Below are 15,846 nucleotides of genomic sequence, written 5' to 3' on the forward strand. Positions count from 1 at the left end.
ATAAAAATTCAAAGAAATGCATTTTAAAAAAAAAAAAATTTTTTTAATAACTCCTACTAGCAACCAGTGTATATGATGCATTATAAACACCAATATCGAATTGGGATATAAGACTATAGAGATCAAATGGTAAATCAAGCAAGGTCAAACATGGAACAGTCATTACAAAAAGCTAAAAGTGCATTTAATGGTTGGACCAAAACCTCCTTTTGTAACAACTTCTAGCACCTGACTGGCCGATGGTGGCATGTGATGTTTTTGTTCTCCGTATCTACTTGTATGGAGGCAAAACAGAGCACTTCATTAGACACCAAGCCTCCCACAGTTGTTTGTTTGTTTAATGTTTTTTTAAATGAAAATAGGGAAAGTACATTTATGACTCTGCACAAGCTGGGACTAAGTTCCTAATTTCCACAGAGGGAGGAAAGAACTGCTATTCTCCTGCCTCTACCTCTCGTATGAGGAGGTCACAGTAACTTCAAAAGAACGGGCTGAGACCAAGCAAACACAGTTCAGAGGTGAAAGTAATTAAGAGAACATTGTTCACGCTCCTTCCCAGCTACACTTAAGCAACAACATTGTGACATCCCAACACTGTGACATCCCATGTGTCTTCTACCTCCTTTAATCACAGATACACAGGAAGAAAGAAAAAGATAGCTGCAGTGTGCAGAAAAAATAGAAAGGTTCTTCAAAACATGAAGTTCCATGTTCTTCAGCAGTGTCTACTGCACCAATGCATTAATTAAATTAATCCCACCAACATTTGTAATTCAAAAAGGAGTAGAGTAAGCAGGTATACTCTGGCAGCCCTGATCAGCTACGTCACCCTGCCAGCTTGCTTACTGATGGGCAGCCGCAATCACAGCACAAGCCCTAGACATCCCACACTATCGCCTGGCACAGCTGAAGCAAAACCAACCCAGCCTTCGCTACAGCTGAAGGCCAGCCCTGTTCTGCTTCAGACACCACAGGTCTGTAGGAAAACCAGAAACAGCCTCTTCAGATTTAAGATTCAGTGTCTTCTGAATTAAACATTTCTATCACTTTTGCTTGCAAATATATAAACAAGGATTTGACCTTAGTCACCAACTTTCTGTTAGGAATCAGCGTATTTGTCAACAAGAGTTCATTAATATTTGTTTCAGCCAGTTAGGGACACACTTGCGGTCACAGTGGGTTATCGTAAAACTGACAGTCTTTCCACTTTTTGCAAAAGCTTAAACTAGTCTACGGTTCATGTTACCATGAATATCCATCGTTACTCTCCTCCAGCTGGCTGTCTAAAAGCACAGTAGCTTTCCTCTGAGAAGTTAAGTTTGACTCAGCTCAGATAAAGCTGTTTCATTCCCAAAAGCAGCAGTGCAATCAAGCACGCATTTTGCATTCTAGACCAAGGCACGACGCTGTCCTCTCACCCATGGTGCCTTTAAAGTCTTATCACCTCATTACACATTTTTTCACTCCACAAGGTAAGTAGCCTCATCCTTGGAAGCACTATCATTATTCCAGGTAACATTTACTTCATAATTTATTGCTTCACTTTTTGTCATCTACAACACAGCCTTCTTTGCTGATTTACTCTCTTCCATTCTTTGCAACTTCTCCACCTACTTGTAATTACCCTTTGTTGCTGTGTTCATCCAGCCAGGTCTAGAATCCTTCTGTAGAGGTTCTACATCCAAATCTGACTTCCTGTATTTGTTGTTCTCTTCTCCAGACACAAGTTTATACTCAAACACGTATTTTCACTAGTCTTACCATATTTCTTAATGCCGACTGCAGTGTATCTTATCTACAACTGTATAAAAATCCAAATCATCAGTCTATTTCAATTATATTAAAACCAGATTTCTGTAGTTTAGAGCATTCACAATGGTAGGCTGGCTGAAGAGCTAAAGGTGGTAAAAATCATGTGATATTCCAGATGAATACTTCTGTGGGTGACTATCACATGGTACTATTAAGAACTGGGTACTAAAAATGCATACAATGAAGTCACTACTTTGAGAATATTTAGCATCAATCTTTTGGAGAAATCTTTTTGAGAAATGTAGTTTCAACAAAAATGTCTACGGTCTTGCAGTGTCCTATGATGTTTACAGAATGGCAAATAACATCCATTTAAAACAGATACAGCTCAAAATACAGTAAGTCCTCGAGACACGCTTTTTCAAGATGAACAATAAGAAGTCTAATAATATAGTTTTTAATAACCTTTTGTTTCATACTATTCAACAGATTACAATTTGCTACTGGCAAATAATTATAAAATTCTGACTAGATTGTAAGTAGAATTTCTTATTTCACTTAGGTCTAAAATTTACAAAACAATTTGTTATTCCCTTTATCTCTTGCCTCAGTCTTATTACTTTGAAGTATACCTATCTAAAATTCATTAATTATTTCCTTGCCAATTTCCCCATTTCCTTTTCATTAAGGCAAACTTTAGAAGAAAACACTGGCAAACACTTTTTTTTTTAAATACTACCTATTCAACTAAACATGTTACTATAGGTTTCATTAAGCTTCAGAGAAGTTTCTGTGGTCTCTTCAGAGATAAAGGAGGGGGAAAAAAAAATTCACTCTAATTCTGAGCACAGGAGACAGGGATGGGATGGGGGATGACACCAGATACAATCTGTCCAAATTTGTAGTCAGCATCTCATATACCTAAATGTTATTTTAGTTGCCTAAAAATAATGCTAGAGCATGTAAGAGCTTGTTTAGATAAAGCAATACACAGAGTCTGGAGGACTAAGCATCTTCCACTAAAAGCTTTTTTTTTTTTTTTAAATATCTAGTCAAAAAGGCAATCTCTATTATGTACTGTGTTTTGCTATTTATACTAACATAGCCAGGTATTACATATAACAGAACTGTAGATAAACAAAAAAAACTCTGTAATTTTTTCTTAGAACATCTTAAAATACTAGCACACACATTGTCTGGTGTGGAACTATATCAGCTGGCCATTTCAGAGAACAGACACAAAATACAACTTGCATGAGATTGCTGTATGCTACAAATTCAGTTTTGTTAACACATTATGTTACATACTCCAGTTAGTTCAGCTGCATGCCCTTGTTCTTGAGTTCTTGCCCAGCATGGACTTAATAGTTTAAAAAAACGGACTAAGAACAAGTACTACAGCCCAGTGAGCTACACTTCCACCCCTCCAGAAAAACACATTCAGTTGCTCACACTTGATGAGGAGACAGAGTTCAAAATGAACTTTACCTTGCTTTGCAGAAACACATGTTGGTTCGCCTGAGTGTATCCTCCCAGCCAGCAGAGACATGTTGCTTGTGCTCATGGCAGCCCCTGCTTGTGCCTGCATTGCTCCTTTAATTACATTGCTATTTTCATTGCAAAAATGGAGAGCCCTCAATGCAGAGTTGAACACTGCAGTGCATGCTGGGAAGTAGTAGCGATCTAATTACCTGGTTGTAAGAAGCTGTCTAAGCACATATTGTCTTCATGTAAAATCTGGTTGCCAGCTCCTTTTTGGAGTACTAGGAACCCCGTCCGAAGGCCATAACTAGAATTAGACTGCAACATATCCAAATTTTTTTTAAGATTCAGATGAAACTTCTCACAAAGATAATTTCAAAATGTGAAGTTTTCATATGAAGCAAAAATTGAAGAGAAACCAAAGTAAAATCTTTATCACTCTTGCTCAGTTTCAAGGGTTTTAGGAACCTGTTGCCTTCTTTGAAAGACTACAGTGTTATACCAAAGGTAAGGTTGTTTTTCCTTTAAGATTAGGAGTTTCTTGTTGCAAAAGGCACAGCCAATTCTTAACTAGCATTTAAAATTAATAAAAGTAACTTATTATATATTTCTTCCTATATAAAATACATGTATCGATAAGATTACCTTTTCTTTACACTCATTGCCTGAAGGCATATATCTACATTTAGCCATTTGGTCAGTCTTAAGAGCTTAGGCCTTTCTAAAAATCAACCTCCTTATACCTCTGCAACACAGCTGTGCCTTGCCTTGCCTTGACTTGCTTTCAAAACCTTCTCACCTTCAGCCCCTAAATGAGTGCCAAGGGATCCTTTCAATCCCCCTCCCACTGGGCAATCACTACTATTCCACAAAAGTTCCACATTTGCCCATGACCTGGGTTTCCCTCCCCATTTTATATTGTGGCTTCATGCTTTATACTAGTAGCAGTGTGCTTTGCAATGCCAGGAGGCTGGCAAGAACACTGTCCTTCTAGACAGTGTCATCCCAGAGGACTAGGAAGAGCTCTGGCAAAGCACTTGCCCTCATTTATGCATTACTAAAATCTAAGTGATGACCTCTAAAATTGGAAGACTTGCTAACTGAAGACTTACACTGAATGCAATAAATACTGCAGTTGATAAATCAACATATTACTATCAAATAATATAAAATAGAATTCTAGTTCAACTGGAGTTAGGAAATACTAATTAGTTATGCGCAATTGAACCAATCCTACTGAACAGAAAAACTGCAGTGAAATTTCATTGTAGTACGCAAGTTGTTTGGTAGTTACCCCTGCATAAAACAACCACACACGTTTTTTTTTAATTGAAACTGTTTTCCACCTTCTAGTAAGTGCAAAAAAACCCCAAGAAACTCATTCTGCTCACTTCAGTAAATTTTTATGTCATAAACCAGTGTTTTTCTGCACTGACAATAGTGTCCATATTAAAAAACATTTATGATGAGCCATGTTTGCCCATAAATGATTCAGTAATTTTAAAATAGATAGTTTGCTCTTCATATAGCATTTGTCTCAGCCATTTGGAAATTCTCTCTTGGGCCTATCACAAGATGACTAACTACTAAGGCAGTAAACAGTACAAGAAATTTATAATTCTCGGGGGGAAAAAAAAAAGATACTGATACTTAGAACAGGATTTGTGCTCAAAAACACAAGAACAATATTTTTCCACTTGATTCTTTTTATAGTTTCATCACTACTGCCAACGAGTCTTATATTCAAGCTTTAAAGCACAAGACAGGCAAAGTAATAATTAGTTTCCAATATTGAAACAGCTTTCTAAATATTACACATAAGCTTTTAATAAAGATAATAATCTCTATACACAGTGTTTTGGCACCTTGCCACTGATGTATTGCCTCTAATCAATTGCTTGTTCAGCAGTGAATATTCAGCACATTTTGTATACAGAACAGTTATTTTCTGAGGAAATTAAATAGATTTTAAAATAAACTTATCTAGCTGAAAATTTTGGACACTTAATGCAGACCAGTAGCTAGGAAAGGAGAAGTGAAAGAAAAGGTTACGCAAGCCACCTAGGTTTTAATTTATCTTTGTCACTTACGTCTTGGATGACCTTGAACAAATTATTTTACTTCTTAGTTTCCTCCATTTGTAAAGATATCAACAAAGATACCTAAAGCTGTAAAACAATCACTGAAGTCTATTACGTAAAATCATTACTAAACCTAACAAGTGGTTCGTGAAGCTTTCTCCTCCCCAGCAGATCCATGAAGCGTCTGTGAATCCACTACATCTTTAAATACGTTGTAAGGTTCTCGACTAGATGCGTTAACTCAGAAAAAGGTTCTGGACATCAGCGAAGGTACTGAAAATGTCTGTTCAATATGCAGCTGCAGATGAAAAGAACATGACATTAAAATGCATAAAGAATAGGCCAGAAAATAAAATTAGCCTTTCCAATACCTTTCTATAAATGAATAGTACTATCCCATTTGAAGGAGTGTTTGCATTACAGGTCACCCCTTCCTTATGGTGATATTCTAGACAGGAGGTTTCAAAGATAATTGGTGAAAATGATTGCTAGCTATTTGCTTTCACCTTTGAACCAAAGGATCATTTATTGTATAAAGTGAGTAAGAGAAAGCACTCCATGAGAACCAGAACCAACGAAGACTGCTTGTCATGGATTTGTCTCTTGTAGTTGACTACAAGTCTGTTTTCATTTTTTTCCTACGCTTGCCACTGAGGCATGTATAAAGCTACTAGCTGGTAGAATGTCTTGGATATCAGTTTATTTTGCAGTCTTGCCTTTCGTAGAAGCCCTTGAAGGTCTCTCTCATCTATGTAGCTGCAAGTTTCCAAAGAACCTGTAGGAAAAGAATTGTGTTTCACAGCTCTAACACATCTTTTGGAGTGTTACTGGAGAAAGGAGGATGGTTTGACATAATGACTGCATTTGCTCTCTTTCCTTATGGAAGTCAGATAATATAACACAGTAAAAATATACAAACTAGTACAGATAAGTTAATTCTCACATTTTCCTCCTAGCCTATGCCATAGAAATAAAGAAACTGAAAAGGAAAATTTCAAAACTTGTAATAGGACAAACTTCTTAAGGCAAGAAAATGATAAAAGAAGCCCCTGAGATCAAGCTTAAAAAATGCAAGCAACAACTAAGCATTTATTTATATGTAGAATATCCCATATGATTCCATTAGCAACAATAATAATGTTGGGTTACTAAATCTCAAGACTTCAACTATGAGTCAATCTCTAACAGAAATAAAATATATTAGAAACAAAATGTCCTTTTGATGCTAGAGGTAAGAGGCAATACACTTTGCTGACAGAAGAAGGTGCTTAGTACTTCCTCTGGCCCTTGCTAAAAAGAGGATACTGAATTAGTAGGATTTCTGAAGAAAAAGACCGAAACTCTTTTATTTCTATTGAAACTGCAATCCAAAAGGAATACATACATTTCCAATTTAAGACAAACACAATGCAGCTCAAAACATTACGAAAACAAACGCCCAGCATACGATCTTCCTTTCAGGATTAACATAAATCAACTGGAATTGTTTCTTAGGAGGCTCCAAGAGATTTATTGGGTGCTGTTTTTCTTGGTTTTGACAGGGTTTTTTTAGTGTATCACATGACAGCAGCTCTACATAACCTCCTCTTGCTAAGCTGTACGTCAATGCATCATACCAGGCAGGGTAGCTAGTCTAGTGGCCACCAGACCACTGAAATTCATCTATTGCCTTTCAATATTTTTTTTTTCAAATTATCATTTATATTCCATTTTACCCCATACTGTCAAATTCTACAGCAGTTCAACGTGTCAATATAGATATCCATACTTCCAAAGGTACGGAACAAACTTTTCTGCATGTATTTTCAGAATACATGTATATATATATTTTTAAATTTATTTTAAAATCTTCAGTTACAAAATTATTAGCTTTTTGGAGGAGAAAGAGCCAGTACAACAACAAACTGTTCTTTCTAGAACTACTACATATCCATGTCACATACAATGAAAAATAAAAAAAAATAATAAAAAAAAAAAAAAAGCAAGCAGGCATGAGTAATCTTGTGTATATTTGTGACTGCATCTAGTCTCCCACCTGGAATGCTGCTGGTGGCATTCACCATGCAGAGATTTAAAAGCTTTGCTATTGCCGACAGATTGTGTTAATTTTGGGTGCATTTATCAAGTACGTAAAACATGCCACGTTTATAATACACAGGATGGCTTCGGTAGGTATAGAAAAATTCTACCAGAAACAAACTTTATGAACATATACAGGAACATATACAGTTATTTAATTTACCAAGCAAAAAATTGTGCAATGTAGAATATTAAATAAATAGATGTATCTGCAAGGCAGGGAGCAGAGTCCATGGATGCATCTCCATGACACAGGTACAGAGGCTGTCTTAGTCTGGCAGATACACTATATTTAAAAAAAAAACCAAACCCAAACAACAAAACAACCACAAAACCAAACACAGAAGAAAAAAACCCCAAAATATAACAGGTAACATTATCTTAATATTAATAACATATTTGCTATAGATAAAGGCTTACGTTTTTGTTTCAAGTATTTTATTAAAGTACCATTTGGAAGCAAATTGTATCAAATCATAGAACTGTACAAGTCCATCTAGACAGTAAGACTATCAATTTGAGAAGCTGACAATAAAATCACAAACCCACAATCCATTACTGAATGATGTCAGTGTTACAAAATCATACCTGTTTTACTCCGTATTATTTTAAGGCCCTATTAAGACCATATATACTATAATTAGCAACAGTGAATGAGACGATTCACAGCTTGATGTGTAAACACACATTATAGGGAAAGAAGTTAGTGAACGATATACATCCTTCCTATAAAAGACAGCATCCACCAGAGTCATATGTGATAAACAGGTCTGAAAAAGCTATAACCTCTGCTACTGGTAGCAGCCAGGCACAGGAAGAAGGAGTTGACGTACAAGTTTTATGTTTTGTAAATCCTACATTTTTTTCACGATGATGGTAGAAGCAAAACACCCACCCCAACCAAAAGCTACTAAGTTAATTAACCTAATGGCACAAATTCACAGGGCTAAGGTAAAATTGACGGCTGGGCCTCAACACCCTGAAGGACCTTCACCCAAGCTCGCATTTTAGATGCTGCAACAGAAGCGGCAGGATCTGCGTGAAAATAAGCCCGCTCATAAATATGAATTAACACACGTAACGCTACAACCACCCGCAGTTCAAAACAGAAATTCGTGCCTAAGACACCTAAATCCTACCTGCACCTACACACGAGTTCTTTATTTCGCTAGACAACGCGGGATACGCTTTTTCAGGGCGATAAGTGGGGTTTATTCAGTGTTTTGATGGGAAACGGCTTTCATTCCTAGTCAGGCGCTCCGGGGTTTGCTCGTTTTTGCTCCATCTTCCAGTCCGTCACGCTTCGCCTCAGCCCCGCGGCTGCCGCCTCAGCGAGGCCGGGCGGCGGGGAGGCAGTGCCCGGCGGCCCCCCCCGCCGCCGGCCCCGGCCCCGGCCCCGGCCCCGGCCCCAGCGGGCAGCCTCACCCCCCGGGCCCGAGGCGCGCCTCGCCGCCCCCAGGCGAGCCCGCAGCTGCCGGGGAAGGGAGAGGGCCGCTGAGCGGGGAAAGGGACCGCAGTGTGAGGGAGGGGAAGGACGCGGGCGAAGGAGGAGGAGGAGGAGGGCGCCGAGGGGCATGCGGAGGCGCGGGGGCACCTACCAGTCCGTGTGCGGCTCGTCGACGACCAGAAGCACCTTGAACTTTCTGCCAGCAGCCGAGGAGACGGCGGAGGAGGGATCCACCAGACCGGCCGAGGCCGCCGTCTGCTTCACGGCGTTGGAGAGGGAGCTGAAGAAGCTGCTGCCCGCTGACTGCTGCTGCGGCGGCGGCGGCGGCTGCTGCTGGGGGGGCGCCGGCTGCGGCGGCTGTCGGCGCTCCGCAGCCGGGGAGGCAGAAGCAGGGGCCGAGGAGGCTGAGGGAGGCGGCGGCGGCGGCGGCTGCTGCGGCTCCGGCCGCTGCAGGTCGGTCATGTAGCCATTGGGCAGGTTGGCGATGAAGCTGCTGTCCGAGAGCCTGCGCCGCAGAAAGTTCATCATCTGGCCGGGCGGGAGAAAGGCGAGGCTCGGGCGCGGAGCGGGCGGAGGGCGCGGAGCGGGCGGAGGGCGGCGGGCGCCGCGGCGGGCTCTGCGATCCGCAGGCGGGCTCTGCGATCCGCAGGCGGGCTCGGTCGCAGCCTCACTGCCGGCCGGCGCGGGAGGCGCTGCCTCCACCTCAGCAGCGCGGCCAGCGGCGGCTCGCGCGCGCCTTGCCGCGCCCGCCCGTCCCTAGGTGGCAGCCGCGCGCGGCGCCGCGCCGCGCCGCGAGGACGAGGAGCGCAGCGGCCGCGGCGCGCACGCGGAGCCTCGCTCCCGCCCCGCCCGACGGACGCCTCGCGGGCAGGGAAGGAAGGCCCCGGCCCGGCCTTGGCCCTGGCCGCCCGCTGGGGTGGGGGCCCTGCCCGGGCCCCGCCGCTCCCCGGCGGTGCGAAACAGGCCGAGGGGCAGCGGCACAGCCGGCGGGGCCTTCAAACCAGCCCCGCCTGCGGCGCCTTCGTCCTCAGCGCCGGCGGCCGTCCGGCGGCGGCGGCTGACGCGCTGCTGGTTGCGGGCTGAGCGAGCGGGCCTGGGCAGCGCCTTTTCTGAGCGAAAAAGCCGCAGTAAGGCGTCCCCCGAGCTACGGCGGTGCCGAGCAGCTGCTGGGGCGGTAACGGGGCACTGTAAGCGCAGCGGGCGGCTGCAGATGGCCCCTGGCACCGGCAAAGCGGAGTCCCGAAAGTCAGGGAACGAGGCTGTGCGGTCCTTGGCATCAGGTACAAGTACGAACCAAGGTTTATTTATAGCCTAGATACCGAATGCCTTAATTTATTAACAACACGGGGCATGGAACAGCAGCATAAGCAGCCCTCAAAGCGGAGCTATTTATGGTTGCATTCAGTGCTCATCAGCGCAACAACGGATGGCGTTGCCATGAAGTTGAAGGGGAAAAAAACTGCTGGGAACAGCCCTGGAGGGGCTCAAATCACTCTGCTAGGAACAGCAGCAATTTAAAAAAATATCGATGACACATTGCAGCCTGAGAATCGTTTGTTCCTAACCACTGCAGCGTTGCAAGGGGAGCAATAGCAACAGCAGATACCCGCTCAAAGCTGCCGCTGTAATAGGCACGGGCATTGCCACACTTATGCCCCCAAAACGTTAACAAAGCCTCTTACTAATACACAGTGGCAGTGCCTGTTCCTTTTTTTTATTAAAAAAACCCCAAACCAACAGTTTAATGAAGGTTTAATGAAGTGCTGTGCATCGTCAGGCAATTTTACATCATCGAGGAGAATTATGGGTGCATTTTCCTATCTTAAAAACTGTTGGCTTTCTTTAGTTTGAATTCTCTTTCCCCTGAGTTTTGGGATAATCACTGTGTGTTTTAACATAAAATACATACTCAGCCTCTATTGTATGATGTACACATTTATCCAAGATACACATAATTGCAAATCATTTTGCCATTCATCGCTACAGCCCATACTGCATGTAACAGGTGCTTGAAGATCATACACGGTAAATTCATGCAGCAGTTTCTTAAGTTAGAGACTTGATAAAGCTTTCCTGATGCTAACTCTTTCACAGTTTAAAGTTTACATGTTCAAAGGTAGAACTGCATAGGATTCTTAATGAATCACTGAATTTAGAAACGTTTGTATATTATATAATGACAGAAAATTAAATAAAACATCAAGGCTGTTAGAAGATGCTTACATTTTAAACACCACAGACAAACTGGGGACAAATGTTCACTCTGCCAAGCCATAATACAGGCCACACAGGGATCCAGCTTTTTGCGTTAAGGGCACAGAAGATTTAAACGAGTGGAACAATCCTGGGCTATGCCTGCAGTTAGAATGTTCCTGTCATTTCACCAACCCGTGGCTTGTGCTGCCAGAGAAGCTGTGGAACTGCACTACATCTAGATAAATTTAGGTCTAGTGCAATCTAGAGAGAAGAATTTTCTCTTGGTAGTGTTAAGATATCTTGGGGCTATTCATATTTCTAAAAAGCTTGTATGTAAGCACAATAACTCAAGTTAAATCACCTACAACACATGACACAGAAGCAAGTCACTTCCAGACAGGTAGAATGTTGCACTTCACCATGGCAAGTGCACATGTACCATTTCCACCTATATTACACGTGCAATGATGATAAAAATCACAAGACTGAAGAATTGTTTCATTCCTCCTCACCCGAATAGTTGTATCAACAATCCCCCCTCCCTTCTCATCTAAAAAGCAGGAGGCCAAAGTAAAGAAAAAGGGACTGCTTATACTTTTCAAAATATGAGGTTTTATACAGTGTAAACTGTTTCACTTCCCTGTAAAGGCATTACTGAAAAACACTCTTAACCAGTCTGATACTGAAAAATGATATTTAGACATTTTTAAATTACTGTTCTAGATTGAAGGGTGATTGTATAAAAATGCTTCCACACCCCCCACACCCCCCTTTTGGACAGGCTGCTTCCTATATATACTCAGAACCTGCTTATTTTACTGACAAAAATCAGTCAGTCTTGCAGAGCCAAATTAAGCATAGCAGAATGAACTGTATTACATTTTGCTGTGCACATTAACAAAAGTATTAACCATGTCTCTATTACAGGGCTGAAATCTATCCTCAGTGTCAGCTGTACTCTCTGTTATGAAGGCAAGGTACATGTAGCAAACAGAAATGATAGGGAGCAATTTGAATGTCAGCATCTATTACTATAAAAACAAAATAAAAATGATTAAACAGAGTGGCTAGGCTGCTCAAATTTCAGTGATGCAAGATCTATCCTTCTTAACATATTTGTGTGGAAAAATTGTTTTCTGATTGATGAAATCCAATTCCTATCCATAGTACTTTCTTGTATACTTTCAGTGCAGCCAAATAATTAAGATTATACAGACTGATTGTAATTGTAATCATGGCCAACATACTCTCTGATATGTTGCCCTTTATGGTTCACAAACTGTTAGATGTTTGGGTAAGTAGCAGAAGCCTTGTTCACCTACCCTCTGCACTCAGAAGACGTTATGCCTATATAGAATGCTAGAATAGAAGGTATTTCCTAGTTTACACACTTTATTCACTTTGAAAGCACTGTCTCTTCTCTATGAGCATCTTCTCAGAAATTTATACTTGGGGCAGGGGGTGGGTTTGGTTTTTTTTTTACCTCTTTACATTACCACTATGCTGACTAAAATTTTAATAAAATACCAATTAATCATCCTCAAATGCTAGACTTCAGAGATTTTTTTAAAACATCCCAAAGCGTAGTGTAACAACCTTATAAATCCAAAACTGCACTAAGGCAACTGGCAACTGAATTTGGTCAAAGACTCAAGGAACTTGGTCCCTAGTTCAGAACAAAACAAAAAGCAGAGTTCTTCATGTAGCATAGTTACTGTAGATGGAAAACTTTGTTCAAAGAATATCGATAGAAAATTACAGGGACCTTGCTAAATTTAATAGTACATAAAACTGTGCCTGAAAAAGAACTAACAGCACTTATTGTCCAACCTACTATTCATGATACTTCAACACCTCATGACACATTTATGAAATAATTCAACATGATTATGTCTACTAGGAAGTGAGAATAATGAATCGCTACTATGTTAAATGACAAAAAGAGTCAGTATCAAAGCAGAGAGTACAATAACAATTTTAAATCCAGTTTTGTTTCCTAACATTGAAATCACAATGCAAAAAAAGATCAAATTACTGGGGATTAGTTATGTTGGCCAACAGAGGAAAAAAAGAAAAAGAAAGGATGAAGCATCCTAACTAGTACACTTTATAAAGACTTACCACATCTACATACCAGTATTAACACAGAAACAACTACAGAAGGGTTCGTGTTAAAAAAAGATGATAATAAGAGAAATTTACAGGCGGGTTAGAGCCAGTATGATTTAATTTCATATTCATTTGCTATATAATGTAAAACTAAACTTTAGGCTGGTCAAATGCCTCTTAAAATTATATTAGCATTTTAGAGAAGTAATGTTCAGATAACTGTATGTGGTGGAAATGAAAAAGTCAAGTTATACATGCTAGAAATTGGGGCTACCTATCACTTGAACAGATTGAATCTAATACATTTTAAATGAAAACCTCTTAACATCTCAAGTTATCAGCTATTCATCTCCAAAAATATGCACGTCTACAAAAACATAATTACATTTAATAGAGAAAAAATGACTAATCTTCTCAGCCGCTGTGCTGTACATTGTATTATGCATATAGGAATAGAGAACAGAAACGGGAAGAATCCAGGGAAGCATTTTCTTTGCATTTTACGCGCTAATGCATATTCTAAGCCACACGGACTTCTGCACATCACATCCTTAGAAAAAAACATTCCACTATTTGAGTGAAGTGTGTTTCATGCATAGCCATTCATGCCACGCTTTCAGTTAAGTGTTATGCTCAGGTCTGCGCAGCCAGCGCAGCCGGACAGGCGGCTGGCAGCGGCTGCCGGGAGCAGAGGCCAGTGCCCGGGCGCTGTCCATGGTGACCAGGGTTGCCTCAGCAAAGCAATTTGCACATTTCCCAACCACCGACCTACAAAAAATGGGAGCAAGCCAGAACTGAGAGGAAGGAACACTGCTGGCAGAAGGCAGTGTAACCAAGTCTGGAATAGCAGGCACTTAGGCCTATTTTCATGGCAAATGCTAAGCAGAATCTCTGTGCTGAAAATAAGTCATACACAGAAATTACTCTTCTGGACTGTAGCACATCACCTGGCAATCCTCGCAGAGATCGGCGTTACGAGGCTTTTTAAAAGCCTCATAATTTACTTAAACCCACGCTAGTAGATCACCAAAAATTTTCTTACAAACTCCATAGAAATATGACACTTGTTTGTAACAGATAAAGAAAAGACATACATACACAGAAAATACAGCAGACATATGGGCTGAAGTGGATGTTTGCTATATGTATAGCAATATACCAAGCATGCCAAGTATGATATATGCAGTGTGTAAAGGTGACATGCAATATGTCACCCTTCTTTAATGACATATCTGAGTCACTAAACAGACATAATGTTGATAATACTACTGTACTCCCTTTTCCATGTTTTATTTGTAGCTGATTTTTAAAATATTTTTCTCCCTTAAAAGACATGTACCAACTAGTAGGATAGCTGCAGTAATCACATTAGCCTAAGACTTCATGAACACTAATGGAGTCACTTGTGTCAATGCTGTGTCAGTGTGAGAGAAATGTTTGTATGGATATGGATTTGCTGAATTTGTGAAATGTTACTCATTTTTGAATATTCAAATTTCAAATTCGTATTTCATCTGTGATGCATTTCTTAAAAAGCCGGTCTGTTTCTATATTCTAACATTTGTATTATTTATACCAAATATATATCTGATTTTCCAATTAGCAATTTTCCACATGCATCATAGCAACTTCTCTCAGAGGTGTCTGACCACCTATTCCAGCAGTCCCACACTTTTCACTTAGTATCATTAGACAGCTTCACTGAATTCTCCCAGAACTCCTGCTGCTACTATGCCCCTGAAGCAAAAACACGTCAGCTTTCTATTTCTGATCTTCCTTGCATTTTGTTGTCCAAGGTTGCAGAAGTACAGTTAAACCATACGAAGATGTGACAGAAATAGGCACACTGGGGAGTAACTGCCTCAGCTGTTGCTTTAGAAAGGACACAAAACCACCTTGATCTTCCCTTCCCAAATCTAGGCTCGCATGTTTTGATTTATGAACATTAACAGAAAACACAAATTAACCAGAACTGGGTTTTGTCAGATGGTCATTTAAACATCTAGGTTTTTATTACCTAGACTGTTCCCTTGGTATTAATATAATTTTCTTCTGATATGCCTACCTACATATGTTTTGAATCACATTGGGAAATCTGACTCTTAATTTACAAAAAGTTCACAGAAAACGTAACAGGAACTTGAAATACTTACTAAAAGTATTTGCAGGGTGCCATGCAAAATTGTTAAGTAAATGTATCAAGACATAAGGGTTCTCTGTGTTTTGTTTATGTCAGTTTAGTAAATATTTATCTGGCCTTAAGTAATTTCACATTTTATAAGCATACCAATTCAAACAGTTCTGTATTGGCAAGAAATACACTGTGCTAATTCTTCTAGCATTCACAGAGAGAACCTGATGGCTGTAACAGTATGTAAGCGGGTAGTAAAAAGCAGCCTTCTCTGCTCCTGCTTCTGCCCCTGGAGAGCAGCTAATAACTGCTCAGCCCCTGTGCTCCCTAGACAGAAGCTTCTCCCCTGCCCCCAGCAGGGGAAGGAACCCCAAAGGAAGGTTAGCAGGAGCATGGGAGGAAATGCTGTCATCTCTAAAGTGCCCAGTGACTGAACTGAACTAACTTGTGCTACTGTCAAAAGGTGCATTTCATCTCTTTGTCAGTACAAAAGCCAAAAGACCCTATGGCGGTGTTTCCTTAAATTTGAAACCACATAGCGTTCCTGAAAAGAACAAAACAAAAATTAT

At 40.8% G+C, this 15,846-nt stretch overlaps 1 protein-coding gene across 2 annotated transcripts in view; it reads right to left on the reverse strand.

The window, feature by feature from the left end:
* SYN2 (synapsin II) overlaps positions 1-10,397 on the reverse strand; it is a 197,966-nt gene extending 187,569 nt beyond the window's left edge. The window contains exons 1-2 of one of the 2 annotated variants that reach the window (XM_075714460.1): positions 10,372-10,397; positions 8,993-9,373 (exon numbers count right to left, since the gene is read on the reverse strand). In XM_075714460.1, the coding sequence (XP_075570575.1) occupies positions 8,993-9,369 (377 nt within the window). In that variant the 5' untranslated portion in view covers positions 9,370-9,373; positions 10,372-10,397. Of the gene's footprint in view, positions 1-8,992; positions 9,374-10,371 lie in introns of those variants that run through there. The other variant, XM_075714459.1, reaches the window with a different exon arrangement.
* Between the last annotated feature and the right edge of the window lie 5,449 nt (positions 10,398-15,846).

Source organism: Pelecanus crispus, chromosome 7, assembly GCF_030463565.1.
Source record: "Pelecanus crispus isolate bPelCri1 chromosome 7, bPelCri1.pri, whole genome shotgun sequence".
Classification (NCBI taxonomy): domain Eukaryota; kingdom Metazoa; phylum Chordata; class Aves; order Pelecaniformes; family Pelecanidae; genus Pelecanus; species Pelecanus crispus.